General features: G+C 56.8%; 1 protein-coding gene across 1 annotated transcript in view; it reads left to right on the forward strand.

The window, feature by feature from the left end:
- CELSR1 (cadherin, EGF LAG seven-pass G-type receptor 1) overlaps window positions 1–24,447 on the forward strand; it is a gene marked incomplete at its 5' end in the record, with an annotated part of 157,796 nt that overhangs the window by 102,083 nt on the left and 31,266 nt on the right. Inside the window, 8 exons of the mRNA XM_012655575.1 lie at window positions 14,549–14,706; window positions 15,326–15,489; window positions 15,921–16,046; window positions 16,607–16,773; window positions 21,763–21,948; window positions 22,981–23,094; window positions 23,621–23,795; window positions 24,302–24,443. Coding sequence (XP_012511029.1) covers window positions 14,549–14,706; window positions 15,326–15,489; window positions 15,921–16,046; window positions 16,607–16,773; window positions 21,763–21,948; window positions 22,981–23,094; window positions 23,621–23,795; window positions 24,302–24,443 — 1,232 coding nt within the window. The remainder of the gene's footprint in view (window positions 1–14,548; window positions 14,707–15,325; window positions 15,490–15,920; window positions 16,047–16,606; window positions 16,774–21,762; window positions 21,949–22,980; window positions 23,095–23,620; window positions 23,796–24,301; window positions 24,444–24,447) is intronic.

Raw genomic sequence — 24,447 nt, forward strand, 5'->3', positions numbered from 1 at the left:
TTGGAAGCATTCCGTAGAGAAACCGTGCGCTCCAGCCGAAATAGCCTCTCCTCCCGGTTCAGCCTCGCTGCCTCTGATGAGCAGAGATCCGAGTGCTGGAGACCCCGTTACCTTGAGGTGATCAGACACCGGTGTCATTGGGAATTGTTCTGGTCCTGCATAATCTCTTGGGTCGGTGCTGCACGTTAAGCCCCAAGGTCCCAGGGAGAGTGGGCTGTGAACCCCCCACCCCGCTGCACCCCCAGGGGTGGGGGGGTTTCCCTCTGTTTCCTCCGGGACTCCAGAAGACTCCAGGGCTTCCACCCAGACACTTGTTTCTGGCTAGTTTTGACCAGAAGCTTGCTGGGCACTCCGGCTCTGCAGGGGTCATGCAGCCGGGTGGTCCTCTGGGTGTGGTCTTGCCGCCCCTACCTCCCCGTAGGCCTTTTCCTTCCTCCCCCCTGCATGCAGGGGCTGTTCTGGGTGTTTGGGTAGGGCAGGGGACAAAAGGATTCAAAATCTCTCTCCCTGTGGGAGGGAAGGAGGGAGGGAGGGGGGAGAGAGCACGTGCACAGCAAAATAAACCGTAGAATGCGGCCTGACAGGTGGTGGTGTGTGCTCCGAAGAAAAATAAAGTGGGCAGAGAGCACGAGGGGCTGTCACTGTCACGGAGACATCAGAGCAGGGACAGTGGGCGCCTCCTCCGAGTGACTTCTGGGTAGATGACAGGCGGCACGGCTGTGTCTTTTCAATCTTGGGCATTATCTGTCGACTCCTGTCATGGAGGACGAGGGCTCAGCCCCACCCACCAAGTACCGGGTAGGTAATGGGGAGGGTCCGTCTGTCTGTCCTGGCGAGACGTGTGCAGGGAGATGGGGAAGGGCCACTGCAGGGAACAGTGGCTGTGAGCTTTCCCCAATCCGAGGACATGGAGGCATTTGGATTGTCTTGGTTGTACAAGTGGGTGTGCGGTTCCCGCATAGCATCCGACGTATAGACACCAACTCAGAAGTTAGTTAATAGGATGTGAGGTCATCCGTACTGCGGGACATCGTGCAGCCGTGAGAAATAATGAGGCAGAGCTGGGTGTGCTGATGGGGAAGGAGCCCCAGGGATCTCGTTAGCAGATTTCAAAAGCACAAGGCAGAGCTGGCTGTAGGGTGTGTGTTTTTAAAAGCTTAGTTTCGAATTTGAACTTTCAGAGAAGTTGGGAGAGTAAATGAGCCCCCTTGTGTGCCCTGCACCCGGGTTCCCTGCGGCTGGTGTTTGCTGCGTTTGCTTCATCGGTCCCCGCCTAGGCCCCACGTCTGTCCTCCGCGCATTTCACCACTGCCTTGGCGTCCAGGACGGTCACACCTGAACCGCTGGTTGCTGGGGCGATGCCAGCTGTTGTCTGTTTCCGCCTTTCCCTCTGTGTGTATTCATTGCCTTTCACTGTCACCAAGAGGTTTGTCTTCTTCCCTTTTTATTCATATCGGTATGGTTTCATGAGCTCCTGAGTTATTCAATCGGTTATAAACTATTATTTTCGTTAATTTGGTGCCCATGTAGTTTCTGGTTTGCTCCATAAATCACATTTGGCTGAAAGGACACGAGTCTCAGAGCTGCTATACAGCCCTTCCCCCACCGCCATTTCCCCCCGCCCCAAGCTCCCATCAATCATCCTTATAGCACATCTTTACTTTGGCACAACAGGATGCTACAGGCTTGCTTTGTGGTTTCCCTGCCCCAGCCTGGGAATCAGCCGTTTCCCCAGGGCCCTGGGTTCTTTTAGTGCAGAGTGGTGTTTAGAAACCCAGATCTGGGTGCTTGGTGTGCTCACTGCTGTTAGGGGATCTCACGCCCGGTCTCTCTTACTGGGCAGAGCTAGGAAATATAAATTCCTATTTATGTCTATTTGTCTCTCTCTACTTAATGAAAAGCATGAATGCCATTGCAACACGGCCGGGTTTGCCGTGCTCCGAATGTTCATCCCCCATTCCTGCCTCAGTCTGTTTGTGCTGCTGTAATAAGACACCTCAGACTGGGTAATCTGCAGACAACAGGAACTTGTTTCTCATAGCTCCAAGACGTCCAAGGTCAAGGTGCCGGCAGGTCAGTGCCTGGTAAGGGCCCGTTCCTCGTAGAGGGAGCCACCTAGGTGTCCTCGCAGGGCAGAAGAGCGGAAGAGAGTGACGGCCCCCATTCCATCCTTACGCCTCCTCTTGATACTGTCACGTTGGCTGTTAAGTTTCGACACATGAACTGGGGGGTACATGCGGACCATAGCACCCCCAAAGTCATATTTTAAAATTCTCACTCCCAAGGTGATATATTAGGAGGTATAGCCTTTGGGAGGTGATGAGGTCTTCCTGTCAGTGGGATTTGTGCCCTTATAAGGAGGCCCGAGAGAGACCCTCACCCCTTCTGTCAGGTGAGGACGCAGCGGGAAGGCAGTGAGCCAGGAACCAGAAGGCAGATCCCCACCAGATGCGAATCTGCCAGCACCTCGATCTCGGACATCCAAGCCTCAAAACTGTGAGAAATGTCTGCTGCTCACAAGCCGCCAGTCTATGTTTTGTTCTAGCAGCCCAAACAGACTAAGACAGGCTTCATTCTCGTTTTTTCTCTGCATGTGCGTAGCTCTTTTCTCTATCGGTGAGAAACCTTGTTTCTGTTCTCCTCATATAGTTATTTATTTTCTGACCCCTCGTTATTTAAACAACCTCCCAAACCACCCCCACCACCAGCTGCCAGGCCTCTCAGCCTCCATCCCAGCTGCCTCCACCCTTGCTGCCCCCTCCTGCAGCCCCAGCTCTGCCGTGCCCACCGACTCCAACAGTTGGAGACAGGGGATGTCAATGGAGACATGACTGAAGTATTGAATTATTCAGAAAAGAAAGAAAGGAAAGAATGAAAATTTTTTTTAAAAAATTTAAAATAATTTAAAGAGAATGAAAATATAAAATACTAAAATCTGTGGGAAGCAGCTAAAGCAGTGCTGAGAGAGAAATTTATAGCATTAAATACTTAGGAAAGGGGGAAAGTCTCACATCAATAACCTAGAAGAAGAAGAAAAAAAGCTCAAAGCAAGCAGAAGGGAGGAAATAATAAAGATAAGAGTAGCAGTTGGTGAAACTGAAAGCAGAAAAACAATAGAAATAATCAGTGAAATAAAGATCTGGTTCTTTAAAAAGATTAGTAAAATTGACAAACTTCTCACATGACTGATAAGAAAAAAAGAGCCTGGTGCAGTGGCTCACGCCTGTAATCCCAGCACTCTGGGAGGCTGAGGCGGGAGGATCTCTTGAGCTCAGGAGGTGGAGACCAGCCTGAGCAAGAGCAAGACCCCTTCTCTACAAAAAAATTAGCCGGGTGTGGTGTCACACACCTGTAGTCCCAGTTACTCGGGAGGCTGAGGCAGGAGGATCGCTTGAGCCCAGGAGTTTGAGGCTGCGGTGAGCTATGGTGATGCCACGACACTGCAGCCTGGGTGACAGAGTGAGACTGTCTCCAAAAAAAAAAAAAAAAAAGAGAGAAGATATAGATTAATAACATCAGGAGTCACACAGCCCCTGTGGACGTGGAAGGGGTGGTAAGGGACAGCACAGGCACCCGGCACACGTGCAGTCAAAGCCTGGATGGGGTGGACCAGCTCCTCAAAAAACACGAACTGCCACAACTCACCCGAGATGAATAAATAGTTTGAATGGCTGTATGTAACTATCGAGGAAATGGAATTTGTAGTTTAAAAATTCCCAACAATGAAATCTCCAGGCCCGGGGGCTTTCACTAGAGACTTTTGAGCTACGGATGCAGCAAACTACATGAAGGCGTCTCCGGAGAGCTGTGCTGGTGACAAAGGGCCGGCCCAGGAGGTGGTACCACACTCGAATTCCATTCGTGTAACATCCTTAAAATGACAAAAAATGGCGACTAGATTAGTGGCTGCCAGGGTTGGGTGGGGAGGGAAGCAGATGTGGCCGTGCGAGGACGGGGGTCCCCGCAGTGGTGGGTGTTCTCGTCTCTGCTGTGTCCGGGTCCGTGCCCAGGCGTGACGGTCACCATCTCCGCAGGATGTTCCCGTTGGCGTGAACCGGACAGAGGGCACACGAGATCTCTCCGTATCGTGCTTTATGCTTGCATGCGCGTCTAGGATTACCTCAAAATAAAAATCTAATTAGAAGAACTTCTAAAGATTTACAAATATGCTAGTATTAATATATGCATATGTTTTTCTGAAATATAACCCTACCCTACCCCCTCTGGAAAAAAAAAAAAAACAAAGCTGTTGACGGCATGTGTCAGCGTCATAAACCACCCCAAGGTATGGTGTCTTAAAACATCAGATATCCATCATCCCTCCTGATGCTGTGGCTTGGCTGGTGTTTCTTCTGGTCCATGTAGTCCCGCCCCGACTTGGATTCTAGAACAGCCTCGCCCATGTGTCCAGGCTTCTAGCTGTGGCGGCCGGGGCCTGTCACCCTGCGGCGGGCTGGGCCGGGCTGTGTGTGCGGCCGTAGAGTGTTCCCGGCAGCCAGAGAGCGTGAGCCCAGTGCACGGGGCTCTTCAAGCCTTCTCTCGAGTGTCCTGATGTCCCACGGGCTGCGTCATGTGGCCAAGCCCAGCCTCTAGGGTAGAGAAATCATCCCTCGGTGACAGGTGCTGGGAAGTCGCATTTGCAGGGTGGATGTACAGGGAGGCATCGCCGTGGTCCCTTTTTGCAAATGATGTGCCACACGGCGGGCACTTTGGGAAGAAGGGTGAGAAGCGAGGAGGGTTTGGTGTTCACTTCATGCCCTTCTGTGACTTCTTACGTGCGCTCGTAGTCAGAAAAATACAGAGAGCAGGAGTATCTGGGTCACAGGATTAGGAACCATTTCGAGTTTTTTCTTTGACTTTTTCTGTTTAAAAAGTCATTGGATTTAAAGAATGTGCAAGATAAAGAAGCTAAACAAGCCACGCAAAGTACAGAAAACCTTACAGTGAAAGGGACAATGACGGGGGCTCTTGGTTTTGCTCTGGGGTCTTGTTGGCCCTGCTCCCCCCGCCTCCGACGGCAGAGCAGGGTCCATGGCACCTTTAAGACGTGGGGACGGGGCGCCCCAGGTATTCCATTACGCTGCGAGAGGTCGCGCCCTTCACAAGCCCCAGCCCCGCCATGGAGGGGAATCCGGGCTTCCCCCCGGCGGTGCTTCCTGCTTGCCCAGCCCACTTCTTGTCCAGCGCAGGTGGCAGTTCCATAAATGTCCCCCAGCCACGCTGCTACCCAGGCGATGCCGCCACACTCTCCCATCGCGTCACAGGGTGACGTCTGTGGCCGCTGCCTTCATCCCGCATCTCGGGCTGGGAGTGTTCAATGCCTCCTCAAGACCAAGTGAGGCAGGTAGTAGAAGCCAGTGGGGGGGCCTCCGAGTGCCCAGCGAACCCCGCGAAGAGAGATGAGCCCTCGATGGAGGTGACAGCGCGCTGTGGGGATCGCCCGGCCTGCTCCGCGGTGGAGCAGGAAGATAAGCCGCCTGGTTTCCGTTCCCAAACACGGGCCTCGACAGATGGCAGGAGTCACCTGCTGTGGAGAAGCGCAGCCCCACCCTGGCCTTTGTGTCCCAGAGCCCTGTTATGGAAAGTCACCCCTGGGGCTGGGCAGCCCTGGTCTCACGCCCGGCCACGGCTGCTTCCTGTCTGGCATGGCGGCCGCTGTGTCCTCCACCCGTCTGTCTCCCTCCCTCTCCGCCCACCCTGTCCCCTCTCTCCCGATGCTTTGAAATGCCCGGTGCTGTGGCCACCCCCTCCCTCCTGGGCTCAGGCCTTCCCGCCTCTCCTCCCCAAGCCCGGACCCAGGCGAGGAGGGTGATGGTGGCCGACGTGCATTGGGTGACGTGCCGGGCTCACGTGCGTGGTGCCATGGCTGTCATGTGCTCTCTTGCTGTGACCGTCCCTCTCCCCCCACCTTCTCTGCCTTTTCCAGCCACTTCCGTGCTTTCTCCCTCCCATTCAGCACCCCTGGTCCCACCGTCATCACAGATTCCGAGCACAGCACCCCTCAGTGGCCGCAGGCAAGGACGGGGAGGCAGGAGGACTGAGCACGGGAGGGGTCCCGGGGACCTCTGTCACAGCCCAGAACCTGGGGACAGAGGGGCCTGATAGGGCCCAGCAGGAGCAGGCCAGGGCTCTTTGTAAGAGTGTGTGCACCAGGTGTGAGCGCACAAGTGAGTGTGTGTGTGTGTGTGTGTGTGTGTGTGTGTAGGTTGTGTGAAGGTGAGTACGAGTTCATGTGTGCTAGTGAGCACGCTCATGGCAGTATGTGAGTATGAGTGTGTACACACACGTGAGTATAAGTGAGTGTGAGTGTGAGCGTGCACATTTCTGGTACGCCTGTCTCCCTTGCTCAGAGGAGGCATATTTGGAAGATGGACTGTGACCCATCAATCCTCCTTCCCAGGACCCTTGGGCTCCTGTGTTGAGGGACCCGTGCGGAGGAGGCCCCAGGACTGTTGCTCAGGACGATCCGCTCTCCTCCGTCTCTTGTTTGTCGAGACTCTCTAGCTGGCAGTGACAGAGGTTGGATTTATGTGTCACACCTGTGCAGGGCTGTGAGCTGCTCGTGAATGCTGAGGGAGCCACGGTTTGTGCTGAGCAACTTTTTGTCTACAAAGCCCTCAAGAGAAGGACATGCTGCCGCAGCTTTGCAGGAGGTTGCCGTGTATCACCTAAGGACCTCCGGCCCCTGATTTTGAGCCTTTCATTTGTCATTGGAGAAGAAACCCTTCTCTGAGCACGGTAGTCTAAGTTCCCAGGTTCCCGGAATACCTGGGGCAGGGGAGCCAGCCAGGCTGCAGAGGGGACCTGATCCTGATGGCCCAGCCCCTCGGGGGCAGCAGCCGGACTCGCCGGCTCCCTCCTGCGGACCCCACCCTGGGGTTTTTGTCTGGTCAAGGGTCCGGCTCAGTGGGAGCTGGCGCTGTGCCCTGTTCGATCCTTTTCAGAGCAAGATTCATCACTGTGGAGCGCATGGAGACCTTTAGGAGGAGCTTGTTTGTATTCAGCGCCAAGGATACACTCCATGCTAAGGGCACACCTGCCTTCTGACCCATGATTTTGCATTTCTGAGGGTACTGCACACCCACCAGGAAAGCACCGAGCTCTTCACTTCTGTCTATGGCCGGAATTGTCAGTGGAACTTGGGTTAGCCCCCCTGTCTGAGAAATAGAAGGCTGTGGTGTGATTTTTTTTTTTTTAATAGAGTCTTGCTCTGTCAACCCAGGCTGGAATGTAGTAGTGCAATCATAGCTCACTGCAGCCTCTAACTCCTGGGCCCAAGCAATCCTCCTGGCTCAGCCTCCTGAGTAGCTGGGACTACAGGTGCGTGCCTGGGACTACAGGCTAAGTTTTTGATTTTTTTTGTAGAGATGGGGTCTTGCTGTATTGCCCAGGCTGGTCTCAAACTCCTGGCCTCAAGAGATCCTCCTGCCTTGGCCTCCCAAAGCACTGGGATTACAGGTGTGTGCCACGGAGCCCAACCCTGGTGTGATTTATTTTTAAAGAAACTCTAGGTGACTAGTTGGTTCTGACCCTTGTTGAAAATCTTTTCTTTTTGTAAAATGCTCCCATGGTAATAATAAGTCTATTAGCACGGCGCGTTATTTTCTTGGGTAAGCGAACAGTTGGAGGAAATGGCGCGCCGACCGGAGCCCGGAGGCTGCGGGCGGCGCTGTTGTCAGCTGGAGGACGGCTCCGGCTTCCGCAGCGGAGGCACTCGCTGCAGGAGCTGCTAACTGCTCCGTTTTTCTTTAAAGACGTAAAAAGAAACTTTATTATTTCAACATGGGAAGTACTGAGACAGCAGAATTTCAGGGAGAACAGCCATTTGTGCATTTTTTTGCTTTTCTTCCCATCTTTTTGAGCGGTAATAACAGTGGCGGCAAACTTTTGTGGGCTGCTTCCCTCACGCCGCCGGCAGGACGCCAGGCCCTTCACATACAGTTCACGCACTCCACCAGGAAGGCGCTATTTTTACTCCCCGTTTTACAGACCAGTCCTGGTGCGCAGGAAGGTCACGTGACTTTCCCAAGTGGGGCTGGGACATGACCCTTCAGCTTCTGGGAGGTGACGCTCATCGGACGCCGTGGACACTGCTGTCCCGTGAGCCCCGCAGACCTCAGATACTCCCAGCTGGGGAGCGTGTTACCGGTGTTGGTAACGGGGATGATGGTAACATCAGCCAACCCAGCGTCACAGCACAGGGCTTCAGACCTGTCCCTTCATTCGGCTCCTCGGCAGCCCTAGAGGTAGCAGCTATGCACTTCCCTACTTTCTAGAAGAGTCTGCCTGGGCTGAGGGCAGTGTGTCACCTGCACCTGCCCCCTCTTAGCCGGGGCTGTGTGGAGAGACTCGAGGTTATCCTACCACTTGGGACAGCGCGGAGCTGTCCCCTCACCTGGTGGCCCAAAGTGGCCCAGTCGGGCTCCCGCGCAGCAGTTGGGAGCGCACAGCCCTGAGCGGGACACCCTGCCCTTCCCAGGACGTGGGTTCCCAGTGTCTTAAAGAAAACAACTCAATAATGGCCTGGGTCTTGGGGGAGGGAGGGTTGTGGTTAATGTTAAACTCAGGAGAAGTAAATATTTTTGTAACTTAATTTTTGAGCTCTCTGAGCTGCTGGCGATCGAGTTGGCTGAGGGAGGCGGAGTGACTAATGCCTCTGTGCAGGGCCCAGCGCCGACTGCGGACACCGGAGGGGGACCAGGGCCCCGAGCCGTCGCTGCAGAACCAGCTCTGGCTCCGGCCACTCCCTGCGGTTGGCGGCTGTCCCCCAGGAGCCAGCTCAGTCCGCCCGAGCAGGTGGTTGGTCCTCCTGGAGAAATGGCATCCGTGCTGAGTTCCAAATCGTACGGCCAGTTTTCACCGCCCTGGGGAAGCTGGCCTGTTGGCCTAGCTCTTTGGTTCCTCAAACATTTACCACGTTTGGCAGAAGTGGGGTGCAGGTGAACCCAACACGGGGGGGAGGTGGGGGGGCGTCTGTTCATCACGCTCGACTGGCCAACCCTGTCCCGGCCCTGGGGATTCCATGGTGAGCGGAGCCGGGACCTGTGCGCTGTGCCCTGGGCGGGGCCCGGCGAGGAGGGAGGAGGTGCCAGGCGGTGGCAGTGCCTCGGGAAGACTCAGGTCAGGCGGTGGCTTGGCTGGCCGGGCCTGGGTTTTAGATGCTGCGGTTTCAGGACACCTCTGCGTGTTCCTGAACTGTCTCTCCACCATCCTTCTCTGTCCTTGTCTTGTGTGGTCTTGGGTGAGCCCTCCATACCTGGCAAGGGACGCAAACTTGTCAGTGACTCGCCATCCTGGGGTCAGAAGCACCCACATAGAGTGGTCACCCCGCCAGGGCAGGGTCCCGTCACCTGCCTGGGAGCGTGTGGGCCCTGCCCACGCCCACTCGGGCCTATGGAGAGGTAGCACCTTGGTTTGATGTCTGAGTTCCAGCAAAGTCCTGGGAGCTCGGCTTGGGTTCTGAAAGTGTGCCTGGACCCGGGTGTTTTCTCCGTGTGCCCTGCCTGCCGATCTCCCACGTAGCTTCAGAGAACCGCTGCGGCTGCCTCCGCGGGAGGGCTTGTCACCTCTGCCTGAGTGGGCAGGGGTCTTGCCCACATTTCCTGGGGCGACCGTCGGCTGGTCAGGCTCGAGCCTCGTTGTGTTTGAGAAATGACGGCGCGGTAACTGTTGAACGCTGCACTTTGACTCTTCACAAACATTCCTAAGGTCCAGCCATCTGTGAGTTCTTTGATATGAACGTCGGTTAATCATTCCTGACACAGAGCGTGAATTCATTCATTTCCTGAGACATGCCCCTCACAGTGTCTGGTTCCGCGGGCACCCCACGCCGCCCTCCCTGGCGCTGAAATCGTACCCACCCCGGCCTGCCAGCGCGGATCGTGTGCAGCAGGCTGAGAGGCTGGAGAAACGCGAGCGCTTCACGGGGACCGAACGCTTTGTGCGCACACAAAAGCTCCCTGAGCTGCTTAGGGTGGCTCAGTGGAAGCCGGTGGGGCGGGCTGACACAGGAAAGAAAATTCGCTGAGGGAAAAGAAAAAGGGGCCGGACCCCAGTGACGACTCCTGGATCAGGAACCCGGATCTGCACGGCGGGGCACGGCGGGGCCCCCTCGGGTCTGGCCTTGCTGCTTGGTGGCACTGCGGGTTTCTTCTCAGGTGGCAGCGGGAATGAGCGTGGTGGCCCGTCCTCACCAGCCCCGTCCTCACCAGCCCCGTTCCCACCTGCCCCGAGGTGTCTACACCGGCTGGGGCTACACCAGAGGCTGGGGGATGGCACCATCCGCTGGCCCTGCTGGCCATTGTCACCCCTGGTCCGTGTCACCTCTGGTCTGTGTGTCATGCCTGCTTTGCTTAGCCCTGAGTGTCTGGGCCTGGGGCTCGGTGCCTTCTCTGCAGGTATTGGGTCCTCAGGGCCTGGCCAGCTGCCTCCCAAGGCACGGCTGAGACCCAGGGACAGATGCCAGGGACGCTGGTGCCTCCGCTGAGCTGGGCCTGCCCGTCCCGTGCCCGGTACCTTCTAACGCGAGGCCTGGGGAGAAGCTCAGACATTGCCATTGGGCCCCCTTCATCCCCGCGCCGTCCTTTCCTTTTGTGTGACTATGTGGCAGACGTTAAAAATCCATCTTAAAGACCTCAGGGCGAAGTTCATCTCGTCATGTTCTTTATTCCTCCCCAGCGCCATTTGTCACCAGCCATGGACCAGCTGGGCCACGGAGCCTTTCTCCACCAGTTCCGAGTCTCTGTGCTGGGGCGTGGGACACGCGGCTTTAACTGCTTTGTCTTTGCAAAACTCGAGGCTGGGCACGATGGCTCATGCTGTAGTCCCAGCACTGTGGGAGGCCAAGGTGGGAGGATCACTGGAGGCCAGGAGTTTGAGACCAGCCTGGGCAACATAGCAAGACCCCTCCCCTCTACAAAGAAAAAATAAATACATAAAACTCGAGAGGGTGGGTCTCTGAAAGAAAGCCCGGTGCCATCTCGACCTCCCGGCTTCCTCTCCACTGGCTTCCCATTCTGAGCTCCAGCCTTCCAGCTGCGGCTGGCTTTGTCGTCCCTCGACAGGAGCAGGTGACCTGGTCCAATCCACCCACACCTGCCAGGGTCCTAGGTTCACTCCCCCATCCCGATTCACGCCGCCCACGTGGTTGTGCACACGCTGTCACCCCTTGCGGGGAACCTTCGCCTCTGTTGCTACCTTTGATCATTCTCTGCCGCCTTGACAGGAGGCTAAATAACGTATTTCACCTCGGTTTTGTGGATGAAACGGGAAAGGATCTTCCCAAAGGCTGCCTGGGTCCCGAGGGCCCGGTGGCTGGTGCGTGGAGATGCCCACGCGGGAATCTCTGTGTTCTCGCCGAGGTGACATTCACACCGCAGTGAGTCTCAGCACGGCATGTGGTGTACTCACAGCGCTGTGCACCGCTGCCGCCGCCTCGATCTAAACGTGCTGTCGCCTCGGGAGAAATGCGCGCCCATCAGCAGCCGCTCGCGTCCCTGCCCGGCCCCGGCAACCACCAGTCTGCTCGTCTCCGCGGACCTGCCCGTGCCGGACGTTTCATACGGTCGAAGCTAGTATGTCTGACTTCCCTTACACGCGTGACGTTTCCACACGTGTCTCGGCGTGTATCGGTGCTCCCCCCAACCCCGCGTGGCTGAGTAATGTCCCACCGCGTGGACGGACCACAGTTGGCCACCCGTCTGGGGACGGCTGGGCGGTTCCCACCTCCGGGGAGTCGTGACGAGTGCTGCTGTAAACGCGTACGAAGGAGTTTTTGTTCGAGTCTCCGTTTCCAGTTTTCTTGGGCGTGTGCCTGGCAGTGGAGCTGCTGCTGTTCTGCTTTGGGGGGCCCCCACCCTGCTTCCCGCGTCACCGGCAGCCTCGTGTTCCTGCCACTCGCTGCCTGCCCACCCTCGCCGGTCCGACCCCACAGCGGGTCTCGGCACGTGTGAGACAGACTGGCCGGGAGCTGGGGCATTTGACCTGCGGGCCCCTCTCGCCGCTCACTCGGGGGCCATGTGAGAAGGGGTAGGACGCCGGGGCCCCAGGACTGCGACCCCGAGGAGTGGGGACAGGCCTCAGCCCACGTGGGCTCTCTCGCCACTCCGCTCTGTGTCCCTCTGCCTGGATCTTCCAGCTCTCCACCCACGGGTGTTTCCCTCCTTGGCCAGCAGGCCGTCCGTGTTGACGGAGTGGCCGGTGGCACTGCCTGGGAGCGCGAATCAGCCGTGCGCACCGGGTGACGTCCGTCACAGCCTGGGTGACGTCAGTCAGAACCCGTCTCCCAGAAAGTCCCGCCTGCTGCCCCGCGTCACAAACGCCGGGCCAAAGTCAGGCATCTCACATCAGCAAGTGCCACTCTGAGGACAAATGTGGATTATGTTCTTCTGTCTCTCGCCGGCAGTTTTGCTCGAATCTCGTAGCTCTGAGCGTCGATTATGCGCCGCAGTTTACAGCTGCAGTTTTGTAAATAGTAGCTTAGTTTCATTAAAGCTTCCCAAGTATAAATGCTGTTTACGACCTTCCTCCAAAGCCGCACAGCCATCTCCAAAAATGTAAATTATAAGTTGTAACGATAATTCGGGGCTAGCGCAGCTCGGGAGGTTCTCATTTCCCGGGTCGCGCCTTACACTTTGGCCGCCCGTAATGGGCACTTCCACGCGTTTCCACAGCGCGCTGCTGTTACAGATCGAGCACGCGGACCGTTTTTTATGTGCTCCTCTACCTGCTGCTTAGCCAAAGGTGAAATCATTGAGCAAATAGCTTAATAGGGTACCGGGCGGCCTGATAGGAGCCTCCCTTGGATTTAACTGAGAAGGGTTTGTGGGGAACTCGGATCTGTGTTGATGTCACCCTCCAAGTCCCTGTAATTCAGAGAAGGGTGGGTGGGTGTTCTATGTTAAATCCTTATCTTGTACACAGAGAAACTGAGGTACAGTGGTAGGTCCTGTCCAGGGGAGATGCTTGGACAAGGGGGAGTGGAAGTCTCAGCTGCAGGGGCTACGTACAGCTGTGCAGCCTGCGCACTGCACAACTCACAGGGTCCCCTGAAGTCACACATCTTGGCCATCTGGTGAACTCCTGTTATCAGAAGTTCTGTGTCCTGCCTTTCAGCCCAGTGTCCCTGACCAAATGGATACTTTGTTCCTATTAAAAACTGAAGATTTCTTTTTGAATGAACTGTATAGTTGTTATTTCCCTATTAAAAAGCATCGAGGATGATTTAATTCTACGCTTTTACAGCAACCAATTTCCATGTTATCATAAAGAAGCATGAGATACCATCACATTATAAACTCACACTGACCCAGAGTTCTCAAGGGGAGGACTTGAGCCCGTCCTCTGTACGGGTGGCGCGAGGGGCACTGCTGGCACCGGTAGGAGAGGTGCTCTTGGTGGCAGCAAGGAGCTGCCGTATGTCATGTGCCACTGAGGCCTGGTGGCACATCTCTCAAGTTCCAGGTCATCTTTACGGTCACCACCGATGTTGGTCTTGTTGCCCAGGTTGTGCACATGCACAAGGAAATCCAGTTGCTTCGCCCAGAACTTGGACACCCACACGCCCAAGTTGCGTGGCTGGCGCGGGTGGTGTGGAGTCGCGCCGGTTCTCCTCAGGAAGGCATCTGAGGGCTTTCTGGGTGGACATGCTCCATGTCCTGGGGGGGCCAGCCAGGAGCTGAGACCCCTGAGTGTCCCCGCAGAAAGTGGGCCCCTCCCTGGGCAGCAACCCACAGCCTCCTGAAGAAGGGAGAGGCTTCACCCCCGTCACTGATTCCAGAAGTAGCTCTCGTAACAGCCTCGGGACAGGCTCCTGGCCAGGACAGGGGACGCCACGCTCTGCAGGGGCAGGCGTGGGCCGTCTGTGGCTGGACAGCGGCGTCCTGAGATCCACACCCTAGAAACGCAGGGGTGAGCAGGAGTCGCAGTGTCGGGACGATGGCCACGGATGTTCAAAGGGAGGGGTCCCGGGCTTTGGTGGTGGCCGCCTTAACGATGTACCGCAAACTGAGTGGCTTAAACAACAGACGTCTGTTCTCTCCGGTTCCTGGAGATCAGAAGTCTGAGACCTGGGTGTGGGCAGGGCCGTGCCCCGCCGAAGGCTCTACGGAAGGGCCCTTCCAGCCTCTTCCCAGCTCTTGGTGGCCGCCAGTCCTCAGCCTTCCATAGCTTGTAGACGGTCGCTCCGGGATGTGCCTCCGTTGTCACACGGTGTTAGTCTGCGTGTCCCCACACCTGTCATCTTTAAGGACACCAGTCATCTCGGGTTAGGGCCCACCCTGCTCCAGTGTGACCTCGTCTTACCTACTTACAACCCCAAGGGCCCTGTTTCCAAATAAGGTCACATTCCGAGGTTCTGGGAAGGACATAAATCTGTGGGGACACCGTGCAACCCAGCACAGCTCGTTTGGGGAACTGATTTGAAACGAGCCTCGGGCTCCTGGCCCCTCGTCCACAAGCTGCCCTCCGCGGGTGACGTGCGGGGTGGGTGTCCCTGCCACGGCACGGCTGGGGAAAACGCCAGCGCCTTCTGTGCCTTCTCTTCCCACAGCCCAACATCGGCCGCCTGGGCCTGCCCCACGGGCCGTCTGGGGAGAAGGTGGCTGTGGTGACAGTGGACGACTGTGACACGGCTGTGGCCGTGCGCTTTGGAAGCTACGTCGGGAACTACAGCTGCGCTGCCCAGGGCACTCAGAGTGGCTCCAAGAAGTGAGCATCCCGGGAGGGGGCCGCTGGGTGTCTGTACCCCAAATGTGGGGTCACTTTCCCAGGGGAGGGCCCCAACATGGGCACTCTGGCCTCAGCACCCCAGTGCAGGCTGGAGTCAGATGCCCTCCCCATGGTTGGGGCGCCTTCCCTCTGACACGTTAGAACCTTCCGGAATAAGTCCCCTTAGAGGTACGCGTCAAAGCAGGGAGTGGCCAGGCTGACCCCAGGGTCGTGACAGCTGGCTGGCGGACCCACCCCTTTCGCAGGAGGAGCTTGGAGGCCAGAGGACAGTACCATGCTCCACGTCCTGCTTAGGTGTGGACTGGCTGGGGGTGGGCAGGACTTAGTAAGTGGTCACTGGTTAACCCAAACGTCCAGCTTGTCGGGACATAACTTGAGTGTGGGGAAACTGAGGCACAGAGAGGCCTGAAGAGCCAGCAGTGACCCCAGCAGCAGGGTCGGCCTTTTGTTCTGGCCTCTGCCCACCTGCCCCCAACTCCCTGCTCTGTTACCGAAGCATTTCTGGAAGCAGAGGCCACGCTGATGTAACCTCAGAGCCCATGGCTGCCTCTTGCCACCGGGATGTCACAGAGTCACAGAGGATGGCTTTACCCTCCAGGTCCCTAGATCTGACGGGGCCTCTGCTTCTTGGGGGTGTCCCCAACCTGCCGGAAGACTTCCCAGTGCACAACCGGCAGTTTGTGGGCTGCATGCGGAACCTGTCGGTTGATGGCAAACACGTGGACATGGCTGCATTCATCGCCAACAATGGCACCAGGGCAGGTAGGGATGGCCGCCGGGGTGTTGGGGCGGCCACGTGGGAGAGGGACACTCGCACATCCCTGGGGAGCCATCTTTTCTCTAGAACACATGTGCCCAGTTGTGGGCACCTCCTGGGAACGGAGCCCAGAGTCCAGGCTCGCTGGAGGTGGCTGTGGCAGTGCCGGGCCAGGCAGCCGGCCCGGGGCACGCACCATCCTAGGGTCCTGCCCATGTCCCCAGATGCCCAGGCCCCCCGCTGTGATGACCTGGAGACCTGGAGTCTCCTGATGCGGGCCCTGTGTTCGGGGCCATCCGAGGTCTCACGTCCTCACTGCTGCTGGAGGCTTTTGGGTTTGGCCACTTCTCTGTGGCCCGCTTCCCAGGCCTGCCTGGCCGGCGTGGGACCGGGACAGTTTTCACGTCAGGCCCTGTCCTGTGCTCTGCGTTGCCAGGCTGTGCTGCTCAAAGGAACTTCTGTGACGGGACCTGGTGTCAGAACGGGGGCACCTGTGTTAGCAGATGGAACACGTACCTCTGCGAGTGTCCGCTCCGATTCGGCGGGAAGAACTGTGAACAAGGTGAGCGCCTGGCAGCCCGGGAGGCCTTGCTCTGGGATGTGGGGTACCTGGGACCACTTGTGAGGGGCGTCTAGGGCCTGCAGCCTCTGGCGGCGCGCTGTGTTGGCTGCAGACTCTCACTGTCCTCTCCAAGAGGCCGTCCTCCGCAGAACCCCTGCTCCTGTCCCGGGCTCCCCAGCCCCGCAGGTGTGGCTGGGCCGGCAGGGCCCACACCTGGCGCCCCGTCTACTGAGCCTGGGGCCCCCGAGCTGCCCGCTCTACCTCTCGTCCAGCCGGGCAGCCCCTTGCCGCCCCTGGCCGGGGTCGGGAGCCCACAGGGCTTCACCGCACTTCCCAGGAAGGAGGCGCAGGTCCCAGAGTGGGCTTCTGCAGGGCCCGGGGCTGCTGGATCCAAAGGGTGGGGGAGGGACAGATGGAAGTCTCAGACCAGCCTTTGCACTAAAATATAAAAGGCCCAGGACGCCCCCTCCCCGGGCCCATCCCCTTCCCCGGGGCCAGAACAAGATTCTCTGAAGCCTGATTTTGGGAGGTGCCTGAGGTCCCGGGGCCTGTGTCCGCAGCCATGCCCCACCCCCAGCGCTTCAGCGGCGAGAGCATCGTGTCCTGGAGTGACCTGGACATCACCATCTCCGTGCCCTGGTACCTGGGGCTCATGTTCCGGACCCGCAAGGAGGACGGCGTACTGATGGAGGCCACAGCCGGCCTGTCCTCCAGGCTCCAGCTGCAGGTGAGCGGACCCCGTGCCCCCCGGGCGCCTGTGGGGTAGATGGGCACCCAAGTGAGGGCCCGGGCGCTGGCACTTCCTCCAGGAAGGCGCCTGTCCCGCGCCCCCAGGCTTCTGCAGTGGAGCAGGGGAAACGCTGAGCGGCTTTTTCCAGGGGCGGCACAGTCATGCCTAGAAAAGCGTTGGCGACGGGAAGAGTGCAGGATGGCAGCGGCAGCCGCGCAGTCCTGCCGGGGTCCTTCCAGCCCTTTCTTTCCTCTGGGAGACGAGCGGCGAGCAGATGAGTGGGCACTTCAGCGCTGGGGGGGCGACCGGCCCTGCGGGTGGAAACGGCAGGCGCGGGTCAGTACAGACCGTGCCGGGGGCGCCCGCCCGGCGCAGAGGTTCCTGGAGGCCACTGCCGGACCTTCCCCGTGTGCTCGCTGTCTTTTTCGTCTTTACTGTTGGTTTATTTGAAACGTTAGATGAGAGTGGCTAAAAACTTCCAAAAGATTATTTTAACACCCTCCATTCTCTGGTTTTTTGCATCACGAATAACTTCCACTCACAGAATCTTCCAAGCCCCGTAGACAATTCATTTGAGAAACAATGAGAATTTCCTTTAATTTGCCAAAAAGGCCTGGTCTGCTCTTATGGGCTGCCCCGTGCCTCTCGCGGTCTCCACGGGAGGTCAGGCGGAGGGAGTCCCACCTCGCCCGCCCGGCCTGCAGTTTGGAGACACTGAAAACGCAGGGGACCCGGCCCCGTGGGCGCCGGGCCTGCGGCTCGCCCTCCTGCCAGCACGTGTGCGGGGACAGACGTTTCCCTGTAAAGCCTGCGGTCTGTGACCCTGTCCAATCAGGGCCAAGCTCCAAAGCACACCAGGCGATTGTCCCTCCTAAAAAGCGCCCTTTGTGACTCCTTCGACCAATTCACCCTCACACGCAGGAGTGGCCTGTGGGACGTGTCCTGTGGGAGTCACCCTGAGCAAGGTGCTTCGTCTCGATGTGAAGCAATTCTGGAACTCGGTTGTTCCTTCCTTGCGTCTAGGCTTGTTTCAAAGTATGTATATGTGTGTACACACACGTGCGTGCATGTGTGTATGTCTGTGAGCATGTGTGTGTGCGTGTCTCTTGTATATCTGTATGTGCACATCAGTGTACATGTATGTCTGTCTCTGTATGTGTGTGTACACGTCTGCATGTCTGTGCGTATTCATGCATGCATGTCTGTGTGCACATACATCTGCGTATGTACTTGTGAGAGGCCTGGGTGTGCGGGGCTCAGAGTGGCACTGACGTCCTTCACCCAGGCCGTTCTTTGTCTCCAACCCGAGTGAGCCTGAGGCTCCCTCCCTTTGGCGCAGGAGTTGCTGCCCTGAGGTCAGCCTCCTCTCTCGCCTTGGGGCCAGGCCACACTGGAACATGCGCCTTGTCATCCTCGGATGGCCCCAACAGGTGTAGCAGCTGCTCCGGTCCCCTCTGCTGTCACCTGCACGTCCTCCTGAAGCTGTTCCTCATTTCTTTCACTCCCTTGGGCCCTGGGACTTCTTGTTTTGCTCAGTGCAGAGAGGACTTAATTCATGGTCGGGAGAAACTGAGGCCTGGGGACTCTGCACTCCAGGCCCCACGGTCTACTCATTGCCCAGGTTCCTGGGATGGCCACGGGCCCCTCTCCTGTCGCCCTTGTGCACGGTCTGTCTGCAGACACTTGTGTGGCAGAGGCTGGCATTGGTGGTGGGGAGTGGACAGAACGGGGCTGCCCAGCACCTCCCTGCACCGTGGGCTCCCTGTCAGAGGCCGGCAGCGGCAGGACGCCGAGTGCCCTCAGCGGGCTGTGCAGACCCCTTGGCAGGTCAGTTAGCACAGGGCCCCCGAGGGGACAGGGGTGGGGGGCTAAGAGCCCAGATAGGGCCCCCTGTCCTTCCCCACATCACAGCTCGGGAGCATTTTCCAGCACAGACGCAGTTAGGTCGCGGGGAAGGCGCGGTGTGTGCGTCAGGGTAATTACAGCTGTCATCGTGGTTTCCTCGTTAGCTTGTGATTTCGTAAGTTTGCCAGGCGGTCCCAGTAGCTCGCACCGGGTCCAAACTTGGCAAGCACAGTTCTGCTCGGGGATGGCATTTTTCTCTGTGGGGTTTTACTATCGGAACAAATTAAATTGGCTGTTTTCAATTCAGGTGATGAATTGGAGCTCGCAAGTTGTCGTTTGGCAGTGGGGTCTCTGTAGGAAAAACGTACGCTTTCGGTAGAAACAGCACTGAAAGCCACAAACTCCCATGTTGTTTGAGTAATTACATTATGGGTGGCTCATCCAAATATTAAGGTTTGTTTTTTTTTTTTTTGCCAGGGACTACAGCCAGCTCTCCCTGTGGGAGTCTGGGTGGCTGGAGTGGTAGCCTTGAGGGGACCCTACAGACCCCAGTGGTCACCCAGAGGTCCCGCAGGGCAGTTCCCAGAGGCTGGTTGGCTGAGCATTACAGGAAAGTTCTGGACGAAAGTTCTACTTTTGACATATTCAGCTTGCAGGCCACCCGCAAGCCCCATGAGTTCCATGGTACGGTGGTTTGGGTGTTCCTGGCACGTCTCCGTGGTGGGCCAGAAAAGCCTACGTCATCATCCCGCAGCCCAGGCAATTTGGATAATTGCTCTCAGTCGCCCTAAATCCACCTGCATTATCACCTGGGAGAACTTTGCTATTGTTGATTGCTTCTCTTAATTAAATCCAGTGACAGACCTAAAGCGGCAGGCAGTTACTGCCCGCAGTCCTGGGGTTCATTCTGCAGATAGCGCTTTTATTTGTAGACATAATGTCATTTTTATCATTGATCTGCTTGCTTCGGAGTTTCGTTAGCAAGGACAATGGAAGAGAATGGGCGAGGGAAGTTAATGAGTCAGTTTAAACGTCTGTAGAACGAAAGGAAACAAAACGTAAAAATGTGAAAAGTTACCTTAAAACGACTATCGTAGAGACCAAAGATCAAAATACATTTTTAGTCACATTACATTTACAGTCAGTTAAAAAATGTTTCCTACTTTCCATCATTTATCTTATACCTTCTCTTATATCTATGGAGCATTTAGAAGTACGTTTCTGAGTCAGCACACGTGTGGCATTTTCTAGTAAATCGTTGGGTATTGTTTTTAGATAGGTGTACGTCACACCGGATGGTTTCAGAGCTGGGAAATGTTCTGAGACTTGCTTTACGGCCCGGATCTCGTCCGTTTCTGTGAATGTTCCTTGTGTGCTTGAAAAGAACATGCTCTGCGTTCGTATGTGTGGTGTTGTGTGTGTGTCAGGTAGGCAAGTTTTGTTAACTGCTGTGTTCAGATATTCTATATCATTATGGATTTTTTTTTTGTCTTCTCAGTCACTGAGGGAAGTTAATTATAAATCTCCAAACTTGATTGCAGATCTATCTATTACTTCTTTTGATAATCTGTTGATTTTTGCCTTATAGATGCCGAGGCTATATTATTAGGTGCATATCAATTTAGAATTATTGTATCTTCCCAGCAAATTGACTGTTACCATTATGAAAATCTTATTTATCTCCGGTAATGTTTTTTGTGTTAAAGTCTACTTTGTCTCATATTAACATAGCTGTACCAGTTTTCTTTTGGTTGGTGTTTACATGATGTACTTTTTCTGTCCTTTTACTTTCAACATTTTCCATATCTTTATATTTCGTGTGTGTCTTTTAAGCAGTGTGTTAGTAGTTTTTTTTCAATGCAGTCTTTCAGTTGAAGTTATCTTTAAATATGAGCATCTTAGGTCAGTTACAATCTTGTTTCTAATTTTCTCACATGTATCTACACATGATAGACTCTTGTCTCATGAAATGTAACACTTACACCCAAAACAAGAGTCCAGTGGTCGCCTGAATCTGTCCCTTTCAGGTTTTGTGGTTCTCGTTGTCGTTTCAAAGTCTGTGTCTGATTCTGTTGTCTGAATTCCCCGTGGGCCTGTTTCCACTCTTCCTCGCTTCTCCTGGTTTTCAAGCATACTGTCTTGTCTCCTCATATGCTTGGTTATTTTCGATTACCAGCTAGACATCGTACTGAAAGCTTAGAACTTGAAACTAGGGTGGGTGTCATCGTGCTGCGTTTGCTTCCGGCAGCCAGCTGGGCGTTCTCCTTCCCAGCACACTTCGGCGCAGTCACAAACCGAGATGGTTCAAAGCTGGGCTTCCCGTCCCGCGGGAGCCGGTCTGTTTCTCGTTTCCTCGTAGTGTACAGCCCTGCAGGCTCCCAACACAAAGCCAAAGGACTAGAGATGCCCCGCCACCTCGGCAGGCTTGAACTCCCGTCCCCCTAGTCCCGTGTGCCTAGGAAGCCGCGCTCAGCTTTTCCGCCTCAGCTGTGTCTTCCAGACCGGCTGGGCGCAGTGGGGGAAACAGACCCCAAGCTCACTTCTGCAGATTTCCATTTTCTCCCGAGTCGTTACCCTGAAACTCAGTTTTGCTTTGAATCGCTCCAGTGCCTTCAAACATACATTCTTTACTATCTTGTCTCATTTTTGTAGTTGTTTTCAAGAGGAGGGTTGGTCCAATCGCCCAGTCCCTCTGAAACCTTGGCATTGCCCTTGGCTATGTTATTTTAAAATACGAGCGTCTTGGCCAGTTGCAATGCCGTTTTGTTTTTTCTTACATGTAATTAAACACGAAGGGTTGAGTCTCATCTCATAAAGTGTAACATGTACGTCCAAGAATGAGAGCTCAGCAGGCCCGGGTCGGTGGTGCTTCCTAATACTCAGAAGTCTGACGGGTTTGTTCTCGGTCTGCCCCTTTGATCTCTGTCAAAAATTTGACACCTTTTGCCGTAGACTAAGGTGTGCCATTGTGTTGAGTGCTAACGGCAATAAGAACAAATTAAAACCTGATTTTTAAACCCGCCGTTGATCCGGCTCAGCACCGTGGGTTGCTGCACAGCTTCCTCACCTGAGCGATTGCAAAGCACTTTCTGTTTCGTTGTCTTTGCGCCAACGGAAGGTGTGGCTGTCCTTGTCCCGCAGATCCTGAACCACTACGTCCAGTTTGAGGTGTCCCATGGTCCCTCTGATGTGGCATCCATGAAGCTGTCCAGGTCACGTGTGACCGACGGGGAGTGGCACCACCTGCTGATAGAGCTGAAGAGTGCCAAGGAGGGCAAGGACATCAAGTACCTGGCGGTCATGACCCTGGACTATGGGATGGACCAGGTGAGCCGGCACCTGCACGCCCTTTGGAACAGACCCCTCCCCAGGCCCGTGAGAAAGCAGAGCGACCCCTCAGTGTGCCAGCCGCCGCGTGAGTGGGGAGACACGCTCTCCCGGAGCCCTGAGTTTGGGGCTCACGTTCTACCTTGCGCCGAGGTCGCCGGTGTGTGTGTCGCATCCGCGTCCGGACGGTCGGCTCCTGCAGGCAGGAGCTGGCCTTTGTCCATCGGCGTTTCCCATCGTGGTCCCGTCGGCACCTCCAGTAGCAGCTTCCGTTAGCAAAGCTGCTTGAGCAACAGCTGCGCTCAGCACGCTGCCTTTGGGGTAGAGACAGAGATGCAGGGGCCCGTGCCCTCCGAGTGTGGTCGGGCTGTGAAGCCGGGCAGCAGGGAGACCCAGGTCCCGGAGAGGGCTGCGGGACGCACGGCGGGGGGTGCACCCATCCAGGCAGGCAAGTGGCCTTCCAGACGGCGGACTCAGAACACTCAGCGAACCAAACTGGTTTCCACGCTCTGCAGCCAGGTAACTCGAGACATTTTTGTGAGACGCCCACACACTCAAGGGGCTACCTGGGATTCCCAAGAACTCTCGGAGCCGAGGCTCATCTTACGCGGCAGTTCTGGGAATAGTGGCCGTTGTGTTCCAGGCACCGCCTTTCTGGGACTGTGTGTTGGCTCAGACGCTCTCAGGTTCCCACAGTGTTAACAAACGGGTGTGTCTCCGTTTGCTGCCGTCTTCCTGGTCTACCGGGCTCTTTGTCACACCGTGGCTCTGTAGTGGTTCCCGTGACAGGGGGAGAGTCGCCCGTGCTTCCCCACCAACCACCTTGCTGGGCTGGGATGTGGACGTCTGTCCCCTAGCCTGGTCCCCTCCCCTACCCATCTGGCCAGGCCCTCCTTGGAGGCCCAAATGTCCTCAGGCTCTGGGGAGTTTGTTGAAGCAACTGTTGTAGCCTTCCGGCACCTTCTTCCCAGCTGGAAGATTTTCCAGGTGGTGGGTGTAGCCCCAGCAGCCCTCTCCCCTCTCCCTGCACAGAACACGGTGCAGATCGGGAACCAGCTTCCTGGGTTGAAGATGAAGAGCATCGTGGTCGGGGGCATGTCTGAGGACAAGGTCTCCGTGCGCCGCGGGTTCCGGGGCTGCATGCAGGTATGGCAGGGCGGGCGCCCCTCGCAGGCTCGCTGGGCCAGTGCTGCAGGTGGTACCATCCGTTCCGTTAGTTTGCAGGAAACACGTGGTTTGTCTCACAGAGCGCCCCCCGTGGGGGCTCCCCTGGCCCCCATGTCCCTCTACCTGCTCCAGCCCTGCGCACTCACTCGGACAGGCCCACGCTGTCCCCTGGACTGGTGTCCAGCAGCCGAGTGAGTGGTCGATGGAGTAGTTCTGCCTACGGCAGAGAAACAACCCCCCCGCCCCCTCACCCCCTCGCCCCGGGGGATTCCAAGCCCCCTCTGTGCCTACCACCTCCTCTCCACTGCACTCCCGCCACCGGGCTGCGGGGGCGAGAGGAGCGGCCCCAGCAACCCCAGCTCTGGAGGTAAATGCGGCAGCACGTGACAGACACCTCACAAGGGACCAGGGAGATCTTGGGGTTCCCTTAACCCTCACCGACCTTTCGGGGCTCCTCCAGCCCCAACGCCCCAGAACTGAGTCCGGATGCCCTTTGCTTGACTAGGGAGTGAGGATGGGGGAGACGGCCACCAACATCGCCACCCTGAACATGAACGACGCCCTCAAGGTCAGGGTGAAGGACGGCTGTGAGGTGGAGGACCCCTGCGCCTCCAGCCCCTGCCCTCAGCACAGCCGCTGCCACGACGCCTGGGACAGCTACTCCTGCGTCTGCGACAGAGGTGGGGCCTCCTTCCCGGCACCCTCAGGAGTGGGCGCCGCCTGTGGTGGTTGAAATACAGGCGGGAAACACTGGGAGGGCCGCCCAGTCTGGGCACCGGCTTCCCCAGCCGGCTCTCGCGGCCCTGCGCGGCCTGCGCCTTGTTTTATAAGGGCCTCTCTTCCCAGATCGGGTTCCCAGGCCTCTTCCTTACCTAGGGCCTGGGGACACTCCGGCCTTCATCCTTGCTGCGCACAATGAGATCAGCAAAAAATAAACAAAAATCGCATTTTAAAAATCATACGTGTGGGGGTGAAGTCACCTGGTGCTGGTTCCCCAGGCGTCCTGGGGCGGCGCCTCTCTGCGCAGCCACATCTCACCCCCTTGCTGCGTGTGTGTCCTGTGACCGGGGCCACCCCCGTTCCCTCCGCTGAGTACCGCAGAAGGCGCATCCCAGGGAAGCGGCAGGGAGGGGTCCTGATGTCTCGCAGATTCCAGGTGGAGGTAATGCTGGCTGTGTCCCCACAGGCTACTTCGGAAGAAAGTGTGTGGACGCGTGTCACCTGAACCCCTGCGAGCACGTGGCGGCCTGCGTTCGCGCGCCCGGCTCCCCGCGGGGCTACGAGTGCGCGTGCGGGCCCAGCCACTACGGGCGGTACTGCGAGAGCAGGTGA

This window comes from Propithecus coquereli, unplaced genomic scaffold, assembly GCF_000956105.1.
Source record: "Propithecus coquereli isolate 6110/MARCELLA unplaced genomic scaffold, Pcoq_1.0 Scaffold480, whole genome shotgun sequence".
NCBI classification, from domain to species: domain Eukaryota; kingdom Metazoa; phylum Chordata; class Mammalia; order Primates; family Indriidae; genus Propithecus; species Propithecus coquereli.